The sequence below is a fragment of the Danaus plexippus genome, chromosome 7, assembly GCF_018135715.1.
Source record: "Danaus plexippus chromosome 7, MEX_DaPlex, whole genome shotgun sequence".
NCBI lineage: Eukaryota > Metazoa > Arthropoda > Insecta > Lepidoptera > Nymphalidae > Danaus > Danaus plexippus.
The window spans coordinates 1,086,976-1,109,785 of record NC_083541.1 but is presented as its reverse complement, the minus strand read 5'-3'; the positions used below and the strand labels follow the sequence as shown (position 1 = coordinate 1,109,785).

General features: G+C 30.9%; 1 protein-coding gene across 1 annotated transcript in view; it reads left to right on the top strand.

Moving 5' to 3' along the window:
• The window catches only part of LOC116770721 (breast cancer metastasis-suppressor 1-like protein), a 66,601-nt gene continuing 43,791 nt past the window's right edge, over positions 1-22,810 (top strand). Inside the window, exons 1-3 of the mRNA XM_032662318.2 lie at positions 1-339; positions 1,513-1,663; positions 3,096-3,189. Of these exons, the coding sequence (XP_032518209.1) occupies positions 141-339; positions 1,513-1,663; positions 3,096-3,189 (444 nt within the window). The 5' untranslated portion in view covers positions 1-140. The remainder of the gene's footprint in view (positions 340-1,512; positions 1,664-3,095; positions 3,190-22,810) is intronic.

The window sequence follows — 22,810 nt, the reverse complement described above, 5'->3', positions numbered from 1 at the left end:
AATAAATGACAGTGACATTTAGACGTATCATATTTTTATTTACGACGTTTGACGTGAAAAGCGAGCGAAAACATAAATATTTGGTCCTGAAATTTATAAAAAATCAGGAATATTCTGATTGAAAACATAAATCGTACAGAATGCCATCAATGAAAGTAGAGGGTGACAGTGACGGGGATGGGGATATGTCTGGTGGTGATACTGAAAGGTCCAATGGCTCTTCCCGGCCTGATCGCGATTCCAGTGCTGAAGAGGCTGATGAGCCTGACTCCGATGACTCCTCAGAGATGGATGAGAGCGAATGTGAACGCAGGAGGAACGAGTGCTTGGACAACTTGAGTATGTATTATAGGTTATGTTTACAAACAACTTACACGCAAGCCAATTTGAACCTTGAGATTTGTTTGAATGTTTAATAATTATATCCTTGTGCTCTAGTTATTTGAGTTTTACATTCACAAAAATTGTTGAAAATTGTTATATTTAAGTGAAATAATTCGTTTTATACATTTAAACATTAATAATTACTTCGTTAACAAAACTCGTTACTTTCTGTTGGTTAGCATTTCACGAATGAAGCTCAGACCCGACTATAAAGCCCTTTAATACGATGATAGAAGAGAACATTTAAAAGGAATGTCTTAATTTTTTCTTTCGCGCGTTAAAACAAACACGGAAGCTGGTTTTATTCTAAGAAAAAAAAGATTACTTACATATTTCATACTGCCATATATGAATGAATTAAAATATTAAAATATTTTAATTTTGCTCAGATAAGTTTGGCCAGTATTGCATAATGTAGTTTGATTACATGATGTGAACATTATTTAAGTACTTTTATACAAAAAGATCAATAGTACAAGAGAGCCAAATAACTATGTTCAAATATTTTCAATTACATATACAATGTCGGTAGCAAGTATTTGAGATTAATTTGTTAATGAAAGAGAACTTTTTCAGTATTATTATTATTTAGAATTTTGTCATCTTCATAGAACACTCTGGAATGGCAAAATGATCACAAAATTACTAACAAACTAAAAAACAAAAATGGCTCTTACAATATATAATATCCGTTTCAATGCAGACAAAATGAAATTAATTTGCTGCAACTGATTTTAATGAACCCTGATTCAAAGAGAGGGGTGTCATAAGTTAATGTGTCTGTGTGTGTGATTGTTTATTTATTTATATATTCTGTGTGTGTCTGTGTGTGACATCATTACTCTCAATTGGATCAACATAATTTTGTGCTTTTTTCATCTCAAAGGTAGTTTCTGTTCGGTGGTTTTAGCTATGTTTAGTTAGTAATGGCGAATGTATGATTATCAGCTCTTATCCAATGTGATGTAAGGCTTTTTTATCATGTTATTACATGATTCAGATCTTCACAAGTGCTAGGATAATTGTCAAAATTAATGCATACAGGGTTTTTGTTTGTTTTTGCATATAAAAAACAAATATATATACATATATATATTCTTTACTAATACTGTTCTATAAAAATTCCAGCAAATCTAGAACGTCAGTTCACAGTACTGAGAGAACAGCTCTTTAATGAACGGATGAAGCATGTCGAATACCAGCTGTCGGAGGTGAGGGTCGGCAGGTCACAGGAGTACCTCATACCGCTGGCACAGCTGCAAGAAAATATGAAAGTCAGGTCAGTTTGAAACCTAATTATAAGATCCTGTCAATTATTCTCCTGTCTGTTTATACTAAACTGAATTTCATTAACTAAATTTAATGGCTTAGAATCATATGTATAAAAATGTACATCAGAATTTTGGTGATTAGTATTTTATTTACTTAAAAAGTCAACTCTGGATACAACACATATATGTAGTAAGGTTCACAGTGAAATAGGATTTACCTTCTACAAAACATAACACAGTCCTAATAACATAAAAAATAATATATTAAAATTTACTAATTTCAATATTGATATAATTTTATAATAAGCTTAACCAAAAATCATTTTACTATATTGTACTAAAATACAGATAAAATAATGTGTACTGCATCCAGAGCGGTACGACAGATAATTAAGAAATCGATGGCGGTAGGTGATAAATAACAAGGACCGACTGACAGACATTCACACCTCGTCTGCCCGGGATCACGGTTGCTGGAAAGTAACCGAAACGTCGGGAATATGTAGTTTTAACAAAAAATAAAGCACGCGTAATATATCCGAAAAATATTAGTTTCATTTAATATGTCAATAGAATAGATCCAAACGTTGGTAGTAATTTTGACGTCATTCCGATGATTATATCTGAAGTATTTTTATTATAAACATTAGTACAGACACGGTGAATAAATAAACAATTGAAAATTTTAAGCCTAAATAATGACAATCAAGACATTCGCGAGTATACATAAAACTAATGTTTTCGGATCCACTATTGTTTTATTTCATCTCGTCTGCGTGATCACGGTTGATGCAAAGTAAACGAGACGTTGAGAGTGTGTGGTTTAAAATAATAGTAACGCGTGGCATCCTGAAATATTAGTTTTATTAAAAAGCCTTCAATTAGAATTCCAATATAAAAGGAAAGCCTGATTTGTCTACTATCGTCAAGTCACGATACCTCGTTTTGCAAAGCGTCCCTGACATAGTCCTTAGGTGACAGGTTCAAATGCTGTCCGCGTCGATAAATTTTTCATTCTATATTTTATGTTTGAATTATCATTCACGTATAAATTCAACTAAATCAACGTCTATATGTTGTTAATACAATTATACTAATTTAAAGTCTCGGTTAGTTAATTTAAATTTAATTTTATCACCCTTGTTAATGATAGGAATTTTATAATTAATATTGTGGATGTCATCAAGGATGTATCCGCGGATATTTATCCAAAATATTGCTTGGATCCGAACATTATACGGATCCTATTTGAATTTAATCTGTATCAATAACTCATATCGAAACTGTACTCGACAGAAGTTAATGCTTTAACTGTTTTTCTAATGTAATAGATTTTTATTCGGCATTAATGGAAAACGGATTGAATTAGAATAATATATACATATATATATATATAATACATAATATGTAGCGGTAGTAAGCAAATCACTTACATTCCAGAATGGAAGTGGCCGGTATCCTGAAGAAGATGAGGATAGAAAACATCAAGCACAAGTACGACGCGGAGGAGATAGCGGCGCACCAGCACTTCAAGGTCAGTCTTCATATTACTCACATACTAGCTCAGCGCCGCTGTTTACGTGTGACTCAGACACGTAGGCCCTAAAACAATAGAGGTAGTAATCAGTTTGCAGCGACATCTATTGTCTGTGTTACGGAACTTCACATGTGATTCAACTGTGGCCTATGCTCTGATCCCACAGGAACTGCACGGTGCTTCGCCGCAAATTATAGTCTATGTCTCGTTCTGACGCGTGAACTGCGTTGATGTAAATTTTTTTCGTGGCCCGTTTAGTAGGTTCTGCGTAAATGAGTTACATACATCCATGAAAAATTTGCATTTACCAAATTAGTATTAGAAAATTGATATTATATATATATTCTTTTTGTATAACAGTTCATATGTTTATTGATCTAAACGTTTAATTTTTGTAATAATCAGGTTATTAAGTTAATTAAAACATTATTGAGTTATTTATAACAATAACAATATTAATAATATTGTTCGAGGCTTTGTACTTTCATGTGTTGTATATTTTATTCCTCGTCCCATCTTTCGACTGCACGTGACGGGGGCATCAAAAACAATTTGTCACAGTAAACCATTCAGGTGAATATCGTTAATGTAGTTTTATTAAAGAAAAAACTAAAACGTTCACATAAAAATATGTTCGTAAGGTTGTTCTAGTTTTTATATATTGACATAAATTATATTAATTAAAAAAAATTAATTAATTCTTAACACTTAATGAAATAGAGTTTTTATGGTAAATTTTTAGGGACATTCAATATTTTTATATGATCGTCTGTTTGGTTCCGAGGTATTTTATTTTATCGTGTTTACTATAGAATATGAAAAACTTCCGTTTGGACGTACTGTCATTTTAATAGTATTTTACACCTATTGTATCCAACATACGAGGATTGTATCCTTTATACAGTCAACAACAATCAGTTACCCCTAATTCCTAATTTAAAATATTAAAGAATATTTCAGTTTGAATTACAATGTTAGTGAAGGTGTACGAATGTATTGATGTTTGTCACCTCTTTACACAAAAACTACTGAACGTATTTTAATGAAACCTTGTAGGAATATAGCTTAAAATGAGCTAATAACCTCTAATACCTCTCAACATTCCATGGATTCACCGTGCGGGTGCCGGGTCCATCGCGTTGCAGGGAGAGGAGCTTCAACAGCGCCTGGGACTTGCGACCCAGGTGTAGGTTTAAGGGGCTCCTAACTAACGCGCGTTAAACGCTCACCTCCACCGTCCAAGCTCCTCTCTCTACCTAACCAAATTTAAAACGAACCTACTAGGGCTGCCTTCAAGGCACGTTCCGAGAATGAACTCTTGTTAGTTCTGGACAGGCCCAAGTCTTTGAGCAGGTTGTGGAGAGATTTGGTTGTTATACCTCTCGAACAACAGAACAACCTATAGGTTGTGATTTATTCCGAAATTCCTTTTAGTTTATAACGTCTAGTGACGCAGACTATGAGCGTCTGAGCGCAGGCTGTATTGTTACCGCATATATTGTTGGAACACACTATATATACTCTCTGAGCCTAATTTCAAAGTTCACTGAGATGAAATCGCGAGCCGTAACTTCATTCACGTGAAACAAAAAGTAATTAGTAATTTATGTTTTATTTGAACGATCGGTGAAATCTTTATATAATACTTATACAGTGAATCCTCCACCCGAAGGAGTGTCTTGTGAGAGAAAAAATATATAAAGCGAGTGAACATTAAAGATCACATGCGTTAAGCAATTATCAAACTCACTGAATCACTTCCACTCGCTGACTACGTGTGATGCTGAAGTCCGCTGAAATTAGGCACAACACCCTGTATAATACTATACAACAAGATGACAGCTTAATGTATAATTGTATAACTTATACACTATATATATAAGAAGTATTGTCTTAATACGTGTAAATATTAATTTAATTTTATATAACATTAAATTTCACAGCTATTGAAGTACAAGTAATACGTAAACTACTACACTATAACTGCCACAATTTTTACTACAATTACTCTAGCTAAACTAACGTACGTAGTGTCTGAAACACAAGTAAGTACGTACGGAAATGTCTTGTATAAACATTTTATATTTTATTTGTTTATAATAAATTTAAAACTGTCAGTCTGTTTGTTACATACAACCTATTGTTAGTGTCAAATATCTGACGTTATGAGGAAAGAAAATGTGATTATGTTATTTATTTATATATTTATTTATGTGCCAAATAAATGAAGGACATGCATATTGTATACACCTGTAAGTGATTATTAGTGATGTACATAATATTAAAAAATATAATCGAAGAGATTGTTTTTACGTGCTTTTAAAGGTAGAAGGACATCAGATCCATATGTACTTGCATAAATACATAGGTACACACATACATACACACATACTGACACGTAGCTTCAGTTAAAATACCTTAAACAATGATTTAACAATGATATATAGGTTTTTCCTTTAATTGTGATTATGCTTGAACCGAACCCAAAAAAATTCTCACTACCCAAAAGCCTTAACATTATTTAAATACTTGAATAATATGTAGGTTTGTTAATGGTATTCATATAAAAAAAATAACAAAATTTCAATCCAGTAAATAAAATAAGTATTATTCTTTAGAACTTTTTTTTATTTTTTCATAATCATCAGCCTATCGGAACCCACTGCTGAGCAAAGGCCTCTTCTCACATGGAGAAGCTTAGAGCATTAATCACCACACTTGCTCAAGACGGGTTGGCGATTTCAATCTTATAATTTGAAATTATAAGACCAGGTTTTCCTTCACCGTCCGTCAGTGCTGTCTAATTACTCTTAAAACTACATATGACTCTGAAAAGATCACATTGGTACTCGCCAGTTTTCGAACTCGCGCCTTCACGAGTGAGAGGCGGGCCTTTAACTTCCAGCCCATCACGACCTATAATTATTAATTAATACAAAATCAAAATCATATGTATAGTTCGTTTCAATAGAATTTGACAATCTTGTAAACAAAGCAATAGACCAGGATCACTCCGGTCTTACGTACAGTTGAATGTCAGTCCTGATAATAATTACATCTCAATGGACCCATCAATGTTTTTAACAAATTTTTTCGTCATTAAACAACTGTACATATGTTGTTTTTAGCAAGTAAATTTATTGCGTTTGTCAAATTGACTCGATCATTTTTTACTCATCAAAGTCTATTTGCCTTTGAAATATGAGTGTTGTACATGACAATATATAATGAGCTTTCACCCGCGACATCGTCTGCGTTACTTTCTAAATAAGAAATGTATAGCTGACCGGGCGAACTCTATTCCTTCTTCAAGGCAGTGAATAAGGACATTTTGGATTTTATCAATTTATTATTATTTTTTTGGATCGTATCCAAAGTATCGTACGTTTTTTCCTGGTTCTAAGCCATCTCCACTAATCTTCAGCATAGCCCGTAAAGCTGTTCTTGAGTTATAAATAGTGTAACTAACACGACTTTTATGTTTAAAGATATTTATAATCAGTATTATTTAAACACTAACCAACTCGCAAATATTAAAAAACGCAAACACTATAGTGTATTCTACAGGCTGTGATGAACATCAGCTAAAACTGAGCAGTAAAATTGCATTTTTCTTGGCATTTGGCGGAACTAACCATAGACAGCGCTAAAAAGTACAAATTAAACGGGTTTTTTAATTCGTTTATTAGCTCGTAATACTTATTGACCTTGATGGCTTGGTGTTTGGGGATGTTCGTTTCCCAAGGAACCGTCAGCTCTATTAGCACAACGCGCTTTAAAATTCTCGAATACAGATATATGTCTGGTCTCTGATATCACAGATATCCTCTAGTATTTTATATTATAGTCCATCCTGAGCCGTTTTAAGGATAGAGTAAGGCTGGACGTTTGATTTTAAAGCCATAGTGCTTTCTCTCACAAAATCTTTTAATCGTTCGTTTGTGGTTATTTCTTTTTGCGCTCTGGCTACCGAGAAACTAACCGCTTCACATATGATTTCTAAAACCCTATCGTGTCGACGAGTATTGACCGCTATCCAGAAGTACCCCACAGCCTACCAGCAAATGCTTAGCAGTTCTGCCTCCCCGCAGATAGACCAAGTTTTTTCAGTGCCTTTATCCCTTCTTACCAAATTACTGTGATCTGGGAGAGTCATTTGTAACGCATTTAGATAAAATTTTAGCAGTGCTGCTTTTTTAAAGTCATTAAAAAGCTCACAAATAAATAAATAACAAAATATGAATAGATAACAGTTATTTTTTATATAAATACTTTAATATAATAATTACAATTAAAATATCTTGAAGAGTACTCACATCACTAAGGGCATAGACAAGTCTCTGTCAATATCAGCTGATCACGTTTGTTTACAAGATTGCTTAATTCTATTAAAATGAACTACATATAAATGTATGCGTTTATAAATAGTTCGTTAGTGAAATTTATTATTAATATATAAATAGTTAATATAATTATTACCTTCAGATTGTAAGAAAACATACTTTCATCTAAATGAAAGTAATATTTTTAATTTTATACTACGAGTATTTTATTATTTAAAAAAAACTACATAATCCCGACGTTTCGGTTACTTAGCAGCAACCGTGATGAGGGACAGACGAAATGTGAATGTGGGAAACGTCGGGAGTATGTATATATATTTTTTTAAATTTATAAAATACGCGTGGCAATCCGAAAATATTAGTTTCATTTAAATGTATACTCGCGAAAGTATTAGATCTCATTACACACTTTCGGGCTTTCATACGTCGATGTTATCGTATGCGAATATTTATTAATGGGATACTGTAAACTGTCTGTTTGTGTGTCTATGGTAACATAGTAGGGGTTAAGTGTTACATAATATATACGTGTGCGGCGATGAGATCGTGCGTTGAAGTCTTTCATGGGCGTTTATGTTTTTGCAATCTATATTATATATCTTTATCTTATATGACACACAAAAATATATTAATATATTTGTATATAACTATAGTATTATAAACATATCAGTTACAAACTTTCAACACGATAAACGTTCTTATTAAGGCGGGCGTTCGAATTAATTTGATATTCGGTTTAAAACATTACATATAATAATAATATATAAATTGTATTTCATTTACATTGTACATAAAAAATAAATGAATTATTTTATAAGTTACCTTATAAAGTATATATATATATATTAGTCTTTATATATGTTTATTGTCAGTTTAGTATTGTAATTAGTCAGTGTAAAAAAATAACTATATTTTATTAAGCAATAATACTTGTCTGCATGTTTTATAGATAAAACGTATTAAAAAAAAAATTAATTTATTTTTTTATCTTTTCATATGTATTAGATATTCTTATTATGTTTATTCTATATTTATTTTCCATGATGTGTTTGGCTTCGTTGTGTTCACTTGTAGGCTGTAGCGACGGTTAGAATGTAAGGACCCTTACACAACATATGTAGCTTTTAATCCTGTTTGAGATTACTATTGAACAAAAGATAAGATAACAAAGATACAATTAATGAAGAAGAAGATCGATGTCCACCAAATTATACATAAATATTTTTAGTATCTTATAATGTTTATGGACAATTTTAACGACTTACAATCTTATAAATCTTGACGACTTTGAGAAAGTTCTATTAAACCTTAATATCAATCTGGCTCACTAACTTTTTTTAAATCTTGAATGAAGCTAATTCAAGACACTTGTCTAGTCCGTTCTACGTGATGGTCACTAAAAAGGAATCGTCAGCTGCGGTATAATATACTATAAAATATAATAAGTAACACCTTAAACCTTAGATATATATAAGTGTACTCACTATGGTCTCAGTTTCATATTGCTGGGAGCTGAGTTAGTCATGAAATATATATATATATATATATATACATATATATATGATCATTTTTAATTAGCATACATATTCGTGAAATTATGTTTTTGACATTAAAGCATCATTGAGCTGATATTTGAATTGAAATTTAAATTAGAATATATAGTATGAAAAATTTATCTTCACGAGCCAGAGTCGAACCAGAGACGTCAGACGTATATTATTCTAGTTACACTTGTATTTCGTCTCGAAGACAATGCGATTGTTATAAATAATTACTAAATTACTGATTATGACAATCATAAAAAAATATTTTTATCTAAAAGTTTTACTTATTGTAGACGACAACACTGAATCATAGTACAAATATATATAGAGATAGTACACTTCAAGGAAACACAAACTTCATTATGTCCTTGTATTAAATAAATACTACAAATATTATTATTAAAAATAATAGTAATAATAATCAGAGTGAATGTAATAAAGACGTCTTTTGGTTCAGTGACTCCTAAATGAATGAACTCAATGAACGGCACGGGCCCATCGGTCGTTCGTTAATCTAAATTGTCAATGAACTTTTGACCTATTAAATTTAATTTGTAATAAATAGCACGTTGCGAATGAGATTGCAATATGCAAATAAAGAAATATGTTAATAAAGAAATATGTTAATGAAAAATAAAATATTAACGAAATATACTTAGAAAATGATTATATATTTATAAAATTGTACAAAATCAGAAAACTCGTAGGAGTACTGAAATATTTTCATATATAATATGTAAAATATTTTCATTATTTAATTATAATGGAACTATAAATGTACTAGAGAAGAATTTCAAGGATATTTTTTGATACAAAGTTAGTCGATATAACTGTTTATAATAGGGATATAAATAAACAAAAATCTACGTAAAATACCTTTATATATTTTGTTTTTATCAGTTATCGTGCTGTTATAAGCTTGTATAAAACCTACTACCAACGGAAGTGGAAGTAGTTTTTTCAAGAACTTAACAAATTAAAAGTTTCAAGAGGTTTTCGATATGTAATAAAAAAAAATGTAAGAAAGCTTTACAAAACGGTACAGTGAGCACGCTGATAGATAATATTTGTTATATACGTATATTTTTAACTTAAATTTATTTAACAATTTTATATTAAAAAGAAGCTTTTGTTTCATATAACGTTGAAAAATTTAAGGGACTAATGATCTGTATTCATCGAATTACACTCAAAACAACAAATAGCTTTGATCTTCATGTAAATAGTACGTTCGAATATATAACCTAAATAATTATTATGCTATAAATCAAATAAAATTTTCCAGCGAATCGAGTTTAGGGTTAAAATCCAATTGAAAAGACTCCGATTTAAAAACTAGTTACTATAATGTTTCAATTCATTCGATGATACAATATTATGCTTTATAAAGTTGGTTAAAACCAGGTCGAACTATTCTAAATTCAGTAGATTTTCCTTATAATATTTCTGTAATAAAACTCAAGGATACAAAACGCCCTTCGAGTAATAAGAGTTCGTTTTGAATGATTATAAAACAATATATATATATATAATTCAATTAGTAAACGTGTTCTCTCAAGTCAGTTAAATCGGATCGATATTAATAAAATCCTTCCAAGGACAGAGTTGGAATTATTTTTTTTAATGCAAAGAAACCATTTAAAATAAGTTCGTTCGTTTCATATAAATTTCATTGCGAAGATAGTAGTGTTCTGGGGTTACGCTTGTATTAAATTAAAGTGTACTTATATATTATAGTGTTACATACGTAAAACATCTACCGTCATAATTGTATTTTCCTTCTCTAAATTCTATATATAAATATATTTAACTTATCAGTAAGTATAACATGCGAATACAGTTGTAAAGAGATCCAAGCGTTGTCACTTATACGTATGTTGTGTGATCGGATGCAGTGCTCGCGCGCAGGCCGGATGTGACGTCACGACTTCATGAATGGAGGATGTCAATGACACAAACCACTGTTCATGTTGCATGGATTAGGAAATAAAGTGACGGTTTGATTCATGATGTTAATAAATACTTTATATTACTATATATTACACTAGGCCACCCGACTGACTTGTTAGCAAGGTATTGACTGTTCATTTCTGAACGAACGTATAAAAATACAGCAGATAGATAATATACACGTCATTGCTAGAATATTGTATATATATGTCAAAGGTATAATTCATTTTATCGGTGGGATGTAAGTTACATATAGGTTCGATATTTATCAAGATCCTCAACATTCTGTATGGGAAGTGTTATTATTTAGGTTTCATTTTATGAGTAAATTTTCTGCTTTTCGGGACACAGACAAATGCAATAAATCAAGAAATATAAATATTACTACAGCTGCTTTCCGGTTATAAGTGTTTTAACAAATCCGACTTTATATATATATACAGAGACTTACTTCATGCAAAAGTTAAAGAGAAATTGTATGGATTTATCTTTGTCCTCTTAAAAAAAATCTACATTTCAGAACTATATATCAAATACATGGATATATATGACTACTAATACTGAATACTCCTAATGTATTAGAGATGCCACGAATATTTGGCAACTATTTGGTATTCGGCTATTCGGCCCCTTATTGGACTTTTCGATATTCGGCCGCTTACCGAATAGCTAATCGTCAAGTTACTCAAAACAATATTTATTGTACAAATCAATTATCGTGCTAATACTTAAAATCTGCCTGTGGCAAGTTTGGGGTGTCCAAAACAAGTTTTCAGCAACTTTTCGTACCAATTGATTAAGTTTTTCCTCATTAATTATTTATGCTTCGGAAAATAATCTCTCGCAGTGTACCCTGCTTCTGGGAGATAAAACTATCCATCTAAGACGATTTTTTTGGCGGTTTGGATCTGAACTACTAGCAAGAAACTAGTTAAAAAGCGTGCGTCGAGAAAGGTGATCAAATATTTCTAATTATCATCCAAGTTCAATAACCCCTCAAGTTTGGCTTGGGGTGAAATCTCATTCTCAATATATTAGGAGTTCTTTGCGTGGAATCTTTTTTCCCAGGTATTTATTTAGCGTGATAACCTTTAGAATTACCTTAAAATACAAGAAACGCTCGAACTACTTATTTTTGTAATCTGTTCAAAAGGTTTTAGTAAATTTATACATCGTTATATTCATTGACATGAAAACGGATCTTATTTTGTGAAATATTCCATTTTTCAGCAGTAGCCTTGAGTTATTTTTGCGATATTGGTACCAGTATGTGAACCAGCAAACGGATTTACTGCTAAAACCGCATGTTCAAGAATAAAACCTGAAGTTATCTGATGTACAACAAAACTCTAAACGACTGGTTCTTATGATCAGGCGTCAGATTATGGCAAAAATTTTATTACATATATCGGGAACATTTTCTTCAGTCATGTAAATGCGCCCAGTCATTTGTATGGGTTTCCATGAGCCTGTTAAGTCGAATCGTTCAACTATTGAAAATGGTTTGCTATCTAAGGCAATCCTTACACCGATCAAATAATATTTGATTGGTTTGGGATCATAAATACTAGAAAATAGTTTCCTTTCTGTGTTTTCTTTCATATTTAACTGTTTCTTTTTCGACATACTTAGTATTGCCAGCATAGTTGAATCATTTGAATCAAGAGTATGACTTAGACTATGACTTTGGCTACTACTTGCTATCGAGGCTTAAGGAAGCGTATGCTCGGAATGTTTATTGTTAATATGATTTAAAAAAAAAATCGTAGCCAAAAAAGTATGTGTATATACATATATATAAATACTTTTTTACATATATATATAATTAATGACCAGCAAGCGAAATCAGTACGTTCGTTAAATGAAGCAATTAGGGTTGGGATCTCTGCCCCCTCCACAGAGAGACCAGTAAGTGTATGGTTATGATAAATTAACTTAAAAACTCCTTTCAATATAGGATCTCATGAAAACGTCGTGTTTTTTTTTTCTTTGTTAATTTCACTAAATCAAAGTGTCTATAGTGAGAATCTACCTTTTACTTGGTACATGCAATAATAGAATAAAAACCTCACAAAAATACCTTATAAAACGGAAATAATTAAATTAGGCAAGAAAAATATTTTTTACGTAATTCTATTATAGGGAACTAAAAGAAAATATTACTTGCTTTTTTCCTTCTCTTCCACGCAAGGTCTTGCTATGACACACTAAACTCGCTAGTTTACTGTCTTCACTACAAATTTCCTAATTTTCCCAAATTGGTGACTTTTTTGTTGGATTATCAGCATTAAAAATCAATCACGTGCAATGTGATAACCCAAACAATATAAAAAAATTGTCAAACTAAGCTTGTTATGACATGACTCAATGGACTCTTAAACAAAACCGCACCCGCCAGTCCACGAAATCGTGGCTGCACTAACTTACTTCATGCATGTTTGAACTTGTTTCCTACCTTTGAAAACTAATAAGAGTCGCTGAATATTCGGTTACCGAACATTTGGTGCTTCAACCAGCAGCTAGACAGTCTACCTGATGGAGGTAGTACCGTCGCCCATGGACATCCTCAAAATAATTTTGCTGATGCGTTGCCACTCTTATTTGGAAAAGAGGGAGAGGAAAAAATGGGGAAAAAGGAAAGGGCAACAGGCTGTCTCGCTCATCGGATTAAACGCAGCCATTATAGACTGCTTCACGCCGATCTTCTGTGAGCCTAAGTAACTCCTTTTACATCTGCTACCTGCCAATAAAACTCGTCAAAATCGGTCCAGCCATTTTAGAGATTGCAAAGCCGTTACAAACATACAGACAGGTAGACGAAAATTGTAATAAAAAATGTTTTGGTGTATGTACCATATTCATATGGATGTAGTAAAAAACGATTATTTCAATATAATAAACAGAAACTGTAATTTTATTTATATGTATAGATTTAAATCCCTGCAAGCTAACGATTCTGGAGAAATCAACTATTTAGTATTATAAACAATAAAAGACAAGATTATAGATAAATTAATAGCAGACATCAATTAATATTTGAGCTTCAATAAGGATTACAGCTCCGATCTTTAAAACCAATTATGATATTTTAATATCACTCTATTTGAATGTTAGCGAATAAAATCTGAATTTCATAATAAAATTCATTGTGCAAAGAAACTTATCTGATATTATTCTTTACTTTAAATTATATATTTTTTATGGAAAAGAATATGAATGATTTTTTTTAATTTTGTAGACCTATATAAGATACACAATTCCATCATACATTATTTTGGTTACATCTCAAAGACTTTAGGCCGCTTTTTAGTAAAAAGCTCTCAGACGGCTCATGTTTTCCCGACATCTTCAACAAATATCGTTGACACACATATAAATACAAAAACTTATCAAATTATATACTAAAACCTTCCTCGAGAATCACGCTAGCGAGTTGTGCTTTTGATATCCGGTGCAGTAGTTTTTCCGTTTATCGCGAACAGACAGACAGACAGGTTCGGCGGGGGACTTTGTTTTATAATATGTATTGATTTCACAGCCCAATATTCAGATTGAAATTAAATTTTACAAATGCATGACTTGTTGGGTACTGTTTTTGCTATTTCATTCGTATTTTCTCAATATTCAGTTACTCTAAAATAAAAACCCTTGTTTTATATACCTAAATAGAATAATTGTTGGAAAATTTTAAGCTTTATATTTAGGATGGGAAAAAGACTTTTTAAATTATTCGATACCAAAGGTGAAAAGAAGTATAACAAGTATTTATTATTATTAAAACAATAATATTTTATTTTCAAATAAATAGTTGTACGAGAAAGTACGACCTCGTCTATGTTATTTAGGGAATAGTTAGTAAATTTCTTCGTAAATTATTGCCATAGCGAAATAAAACAGTCCAATTATAACCCGCTTTATATGTAGTCTGCTTAATAAGGAATGCCCACAACTAATAAACCAGGGCAATTTTTGTATATATTTTGTTTATCAAAAGTGTATTTTCCATATTGTTTTTTATAAATCATTAAAAATATTTTTTCCTCCATTAACGTTCACTTTATGGTCATAGTTTCATAACAAACGATAGTTAATTTTGTTGTAAGCATTCAATTTTAGTTTCGTTATAATTAAAAATCTCAGACTCATAAACTATCACGTGCTAGCGGAGATCAATTATATTCGTGATACTATGGATGAGAGGGTCTAGGTACTTAAAATGATCGTTGTATCATATCTTTTGATGGAAGTTCTACTAAAATAATTATGTTTATAAATAAATTTTCATTCCAAATAGGTTTTCTTTACGTTTTATTCTCTAATAATTTTTAATTTAGTTAAATAACGAGTGCTTTTAATTGTTTGGAGAACACATTTCACCTTTACTTGACGGATAGATCATCAGAACTGATGTATATATATTTTATATAAAATACTTTTTTTATGAGTTTATTTAGTTAATCTTAAAACCAAAATTACTTTTAATATACAATGGAAACAAGTTTTATAACAGCGTATAATGCCGTGTTTCTCAAATACAATCCGTGCCCTAACTTCGAACTGAACTCAATACTGTATTAAAACAGACAATGGTGATACGCTACCGTCACATCCGAGGTCATACGATCTATTGTACAATGTGAGCCTTGTACTGTTATTTTAATGAAAGCACTCTTAACCTCTGTACTATTTTCATTAATAAGAATACTGTTTACAAACAAACAGACATAATATTTAATCGTATAGATGTATATAATCTTTCTTATTCGTGCCATTTGATCATCTGCACAATGTTCATTGTCTGATTTTTATGTTTTAAATTTATTTATATGTAACAAATAATAACGTTTTATATATTAAATGTTTATTCAAAGTATAATATGAATTTTAATAGATTTAAATATAATAAGTCTAACTATGTGTCACCAATCGCATGTTTTAAAACTGTTCCGTTACTTTAAAGGTTTCATTGCTAAAATTTTCAATTATTATTGAATATGATTATTAATTAATTCGAATCTATATACATTATTATCGTATTCTGTTTCCGTTATCTTAAACGCGTGTCTTATCTCGTCTGCTTTACACATTTCTGTCAGAGATGGCGCTACGTGCGCCCCGATGTTAGAATTATTATATAACCTTAAGTGATCCTTAATACTGAACACGAGTCACCGTCTGAGAATATACGTTTATGTATATTGTTATAATTAATTGAATATAATTAATGTGAAGGACCTCCGCCACGGTCAAGGGTATTTCGTTTAAATTTAGAGTTTAAAATTTTTGTGTGTGATATATTTTTTGGTCTCAGTTTTCACAATGAATAAACATTTCGTTCTAATACAACAAAAACCAATATTCATACTAAGGAATAAAGAAAACTTCGAATTATATAAAAAATATTGAAAATAATGATTATTGAGTAAATAAAACCACGTGTCGAGACATTTTTTATTTTACATAATATATTCTCAACATGATTTAAGTATAAGACGTCTTAAGTGACAATCCATCAGTGAGGGTCAACGCAACGACCACCCGTATGACCTTTAAAAATATCTTTGACGTATTTTATATTATTCTAACTTATATTGGATTAAGTTGTGTTATAAAGTTTATGTATATAAATGTATAATATAATAGTATTTCAGTGTATCTTAGAGTATGGTGTGGACGGACGGACCTCGGTGAACGATCGTTTTACGTTCTAAATGAGTCCAACGCCCCCACAGACACGGGGTCAATAAACTGACGCGTTTTCAGAAAGCTTTTTCACCTTTTTTGTATTAACAATGAATATTTGTTAACATCACCACAGTATAGCGGCTTATTAATAAAAATAACTTAATAAATAAAAAACATGTTACAGTAAATTTTAATGTTTATATTAAATGTAACATGTTATATAACTATTCTTAATTGATAACGAGAAATACCAAAATTAATTCATTCTTTTGATAACATATATAACACGAGAGTCAAAATGAAATTATTTTGTTTATAATTGATGGAACAAATTAAATATTTTTATAGTCTGTCTCATAACATGAGGAATGCGACGTTGATAATGTTCGCCAGCCATTTTGTTGTTGCAACTATATACGCGAATGACTGATTCAATACAAATATAATACACATATGTATAATTGAAAATATAGGTAGTGATGTAATGTAAATAAAATTTTATATTAATCTTGTTACATTGGCTGTTGTATATTTAATATATATGTGAATTAATAATTTTGTGAAAGAAAAAAATATATATTTTTTTGTATTTGTTCATCAATGGGAAGATAATGGATGTTATGAAAGTTAGGTATTTTTGTAATCAACAGGCGTAGTGCTGTTAGTAAATGTATCTGTTGGAAACTGCTTGTTGCAGACGGGATTGTTAAAATTCTTCTGTTTATTATTTAACTCCCGACCTGATGTTACACGAGTCTATGGTGGACGTTGTTTGTGTTTGATTTCATCTCGGATACAGTTTGACCGATTATATGATTTTGTTTGAATAAAATTATAATTCTTGGTTATGTTAAAGCGCCTATTTAAATTTTATACTGACTTAAACCAAAGCATTAAGTGAAGTAAAAAGTAAGAAATGTAATTTATATACAAAAAAAAAATGATAATAAAATAATATGATTTTTTTTCTATTCGTGATATTATAACTCTATATTTATCCTAACATATTTGACTTGGCATGGTCCTGAGATGTGTTTAAAAAAAGCCGTCCCGTAGTTCAAAGCTTGATTCATTCTCTTTGAAACATTTGGTATGGACCTCGTTTTAATGTTGCATTTAATATCTGCAACTTTGTGAGTTATTGCTGATAGAGATATTGTTGAACGGAATTAATTTCCACTGGATTTAAAGTATGATACGATATGCTATGCGATATGATATGATATCCACTATGTAGTGGTGATATCTCAGACAGCTTAAACAGCTGATGCTGCATCCGAGGTATTTATATATATTATTTATATTCAGGTTTAGCTTATGATGTGGTGAGATTTGTATAATGGTAAACACGCTTCCAAACAGACTTCTCTTACATAGGTAAAGACAGACATACATACGGATGCTGTCTTAATGTTTTTATTGATCAATATTTAGTGTCTAGCAATAATTTGTCTGTTTGTTTGTAACAGAGTATGAGTAACATTCGTATATGACTTAGCTGCGTAATATTAAATAATAAATTAATTATTTAAAAAGTTTCTCTGTATATCAACTTGTATTCTTAATGAAGACAAAGCTGAAACGTTCTATTCTATACGTAAATGGAAAAAATATAATTAAAAACCCCAACTGAAAGAATGTAACATCTTAAAACTCGTTGGCTTGTAGTGTTCTAGTAATTACTTTAAGAGTCCAACATTTTCGTGTAATTCTTTTCATTTGCTTTTATTTTTATTAATATTTCAAACAATGTTTGTTTATTTCGGAACTCTCCGCGGCACGTGAACGAGTTTGAAAAATAATTTAATAATAGAACTGTACACCATATCATTATTTTTATCATGTATTATTTAAAAAGTTTGTTCAAAGCCTAATACTTTTTTTAAATGAAATAAAATAGCAATGCAAGAGTTTGTGTGTATCAGTCGATTGTACCGAAGAGATATCTTAAAAGATTCCCACTCTCAAGAGACGGTCGTATTGGGATTGCTATGATTACGAATCACTTAAATATACAGCGTCATTTAAAATTGATGGAAATTAAATTAAAATAAAACGTGTTTCCAGTGCAATCGTTACGCAATATCTGTTATATAACAGACGACTGAGATCTGAAACAACTATTGAGTTGATCATTATAACTAAATTTTACAGAGAGTTAGTTTGTCTGTTTGTGTTTTATGATATAAGATAATATCTTCTCTACGACAACCTATTCATGGATGCAATACATATTTTTTTGTTGTTGTTTAATTCCCCTGAAAGTGTTACGAGCTATGGCAGTTTTTCTATCGTCGTTACTTTATGATATCGGAGTTTATTCAGAATATATTTATAATTTTATAATCTATTATAATGAAGTCTATGTTTCATTTCCATATTAATTTTATTTCTATCCAATTAACGTTTACGTAACGTAAGTAATTTATGTATTTTTTTTTTTATATTTACCATGTAAGTCGATTCATTGGAATAAATAAGTGTATGAATATAAATCAATTGTAAATGTATCTGTATTATTGTTGATATAAGTAGGTCACTTGATAAACTTTGTGGGAAAAATAACCTCAATCAGCACTAAGACACGCTCATCCAGTCATGACATGACATCTCATGACATCACTACATATTTTGTTGCCTTACCTCGTCAGTCATCGATTGCGGCACCCAAATTGAACTAAGATTCCTAACTTTTAAATCATCGCGAAGAATTCAGTGAACACTTGGCGCACTTAAATTGAAGGATTTCTCAAACTGTCGATATGTCACATGCCTGTCTTTCTGTTGTTGTTTTGTGAAAAGCTTCAACGTTTTTATCGGTAGTTACCTCTACTGGCCTGCCCGACCTCGTACGGTCCTCCGAGCTAAAATTGCCATGATTAAACTGAACAAACCACCTTCCTATAGTCCCTAAGGAAGGACACGTTTCTCCTGACGCAGTACTCATTTCTTCGAAACATTGTTGCTCGGTTAAGCCGTGAAAATATACAAGATGATTACACGAATGTCGCGACGAGCGAATTTAGTCAGATTTAGATTTCAAAAAATCGCAATAAATCTGCAAAGCTACTTTACGTCACAAAACTTATACTGTTATAGTTGTTGTTAGTTTTTTTCAATAAAGCTGCCCTCATCTAAACAATAATTTACATTTATTGGCGTGCAACAAATCTTATGCGTTAATTGATAGCTGTTCCAGCATCAGATATTTTAAGATGAATTACGAGCACTGCTCACTGACCGTTCAGAGGTATGCGAATTAAGCAACGGCAGAGCGGTCTAACCTTGGATGGGTGATCGGATTTTGTAAGAAAATAATAATGTAAGATAAAAAAATTAAGGTTTTGCTTCTGATTGCTGCAGTTCGTTAAATCATCTTAATCTCTTACTCTTATCTGAAAGTTTAAAACCGGGTATTACACACCCACCAAACGATACGAAGACTGCAAAAAGTTTAACATATCTCTCTCTTTATTTGTTTTCTTTCAATATATTGAATACACATTATTGAAGTCCTCACTTTAAAATATTAAGACTAACTCATTTATCTGATATATTCTATAGTATTTTTTGTATAAGTTCATGTAAACTGCCTTATAAATAAAAATGTTTAGAGAAATAAATATTTTATGTGCGATTTTCTTACTCCAATATATATGTGTATACTCTTAATAACAAGTGCATGTCTATATGTGAATATAAACTAAAATGCAAATGTCATATAACACTCGTAGTAAGCGTTTTGTGCATATAACAACCATATGTTTATAATTAATAAACCGACTGACTATTCAATTAGCCGCTGGTAATTGAATAGTCGGTGAGATATGACACAATAGTCCTTAATTTAATTAGTTATCAAATCTAGTAAGCCGGTATATTTGTTGTAGATAGAACCATCTACAGCTATGCACGTTTCGTAGATATATATTTTTATCCTGAGACATGATAAATAGTATTCTATTGTTACATAACCGTAGTAATTTAATTAATAATTTAAACGTATTAAAAAATATGATTAGATTTAAATATTGAAAGCAAAAAAAATTGCGTTCAATTTATTCCTCCTTTGAAACGTATCGATAAATCACGTAAGAGATGCATTTTCGTACAGGTTTCGTGCTTAAAAATGTGTTTTAATTGTTATGGAACACAAGCCGCGGTTCGCTTTAAAAAATATGTTTTATGTTTATTGCAACGAATTTATTCTTAATTTAAACGAAACTCATACCCTATATCATAACGAAACAAAGGATTGGTAAATTCAAAATCAATTATTCTCACACTTCATACGATTCATTGATTTTCAACACACCAATTCCTTGTTTCATTACTAAACAGGAATTCCAGTCTCGGGGAATCCACACAATAGATACCATTTTATAATTAACAATGCAAATGAAACTTGATTCACTTCTTACTCGAATGTTGTAAATAAGTTTGCTTTTTATAACACTAGAACGACATACACTCAGACAAAGGACAGAGGACAAAGTGGTTGTATGTAATGAAGTATTGTTTGAATGTCAAACGAAGAGACTGACGGTTATATAAATATATATAACTAAGGCTTAGTTGATATGTGACACAATACGAATAAAATGTTACTTATAGTGAGAATATTTAAACCAAAAAAAAAAATCTATATGCTTTCTTAGCTGGGAGTATTACGAATATTACGAAATTATTAGGACTTTAACGACATAAGAACAGTATTATATAATAGAAGACGATCTCCCGTTCTTTCTGTTATATATTTTCGTCTCTATCATTAATCGATACATCAAAACCTTCACGCAAATCTGTGCAGCCCTTTTCCTTATCATGTACATACTTAAAGTCTTACAATTTACATTGCCAATGAAAATAAAACCAACAAAACTAGAAAATTATATGAAATGTAAAATGTTATTACGGTTAATATAATATATTGTGTTATGACGTAGGAGCGAAATCAGTGTACGGTCACATAAAGAAATATCAAAAGAAATATATTCATGTATGTACGTTTATATTGAGAGTCCTCTGAGGCATGTTATCCGCCAGCATGTTGACTATTAATGTTTGGATACCCTCCATAATGTTGTAGTACTTAATGTGCTATGAATTAAGGAGATCTGAGTTTCCATTACGTCCTATGTAATTTTCTGTAAAGTATTGTCTATTTTAAAACGATACAGTGTATATTTTACATTTTGAAAGCAAGATCATTCTAAGAAAATTGTGATCTAGAATAAAAATGATAAAATTAATTATATATATTCTCTTCGATATATTTATAGTATGTGAATCGTATTATTCTTATGAACAAGTTATTGTTAATCTTCCTATAAGTATAATGAAACTAAAAGCCACGTCAGATCTCAGGACCTTTCAATCTATAGTCCAAATCTATCTGACCTCTTGGCTGTGTGACCTTTATATTAAAAACGATGTACGTTTTTGCTTTATTCTTCAAATTTACTGCATTGTGAATATAATGTGAAAAGATCTGACTTATATTTTTATAAATTAGTACCAACTTCGCCGCTGAGAGGGTTTACTTTGAGGGAAAATCTGTTTGGGTAACATTTTTCGAGACGAACACGTACGAAGTACACTTTGTGAGAGATACTTCAATGATAAAATATACTTCACGTGTATGTTATTTTCTTAGACGTTAACGTTCCCATATGTGTTCATTTATAAATTCGATAAACCTGCACGTTACAAACAAACACACATTTTTGTTTATAATATATATAAACAAAAGATTTAGATAACACGAAAGTGTTCTGCTAAGGGGCAAAGTTAAAGTTGTCTGCAGAAGCTCCAAAGCTCGAGGTATTTATTCAAAGTTTGTCTGTGACAGATTATGTATATTTATCGAATCGTGTTCCTCTTATGTACATTGCGACTTCTTTAATGTAGGAAACACCAGAAGCAGATGTAGAAGTTTACTACGGTATATTTTTACTGAAATAGACATATTATATTTATATAAAGATTAGAAAATTTAATGTTTATTTTGTATACAGGATACAGTTTTTATAGCAGGGCGAATTGTTCAATCAAATACTATAACATATTATCTGTTAATCGAATTAGGTGAGCAAC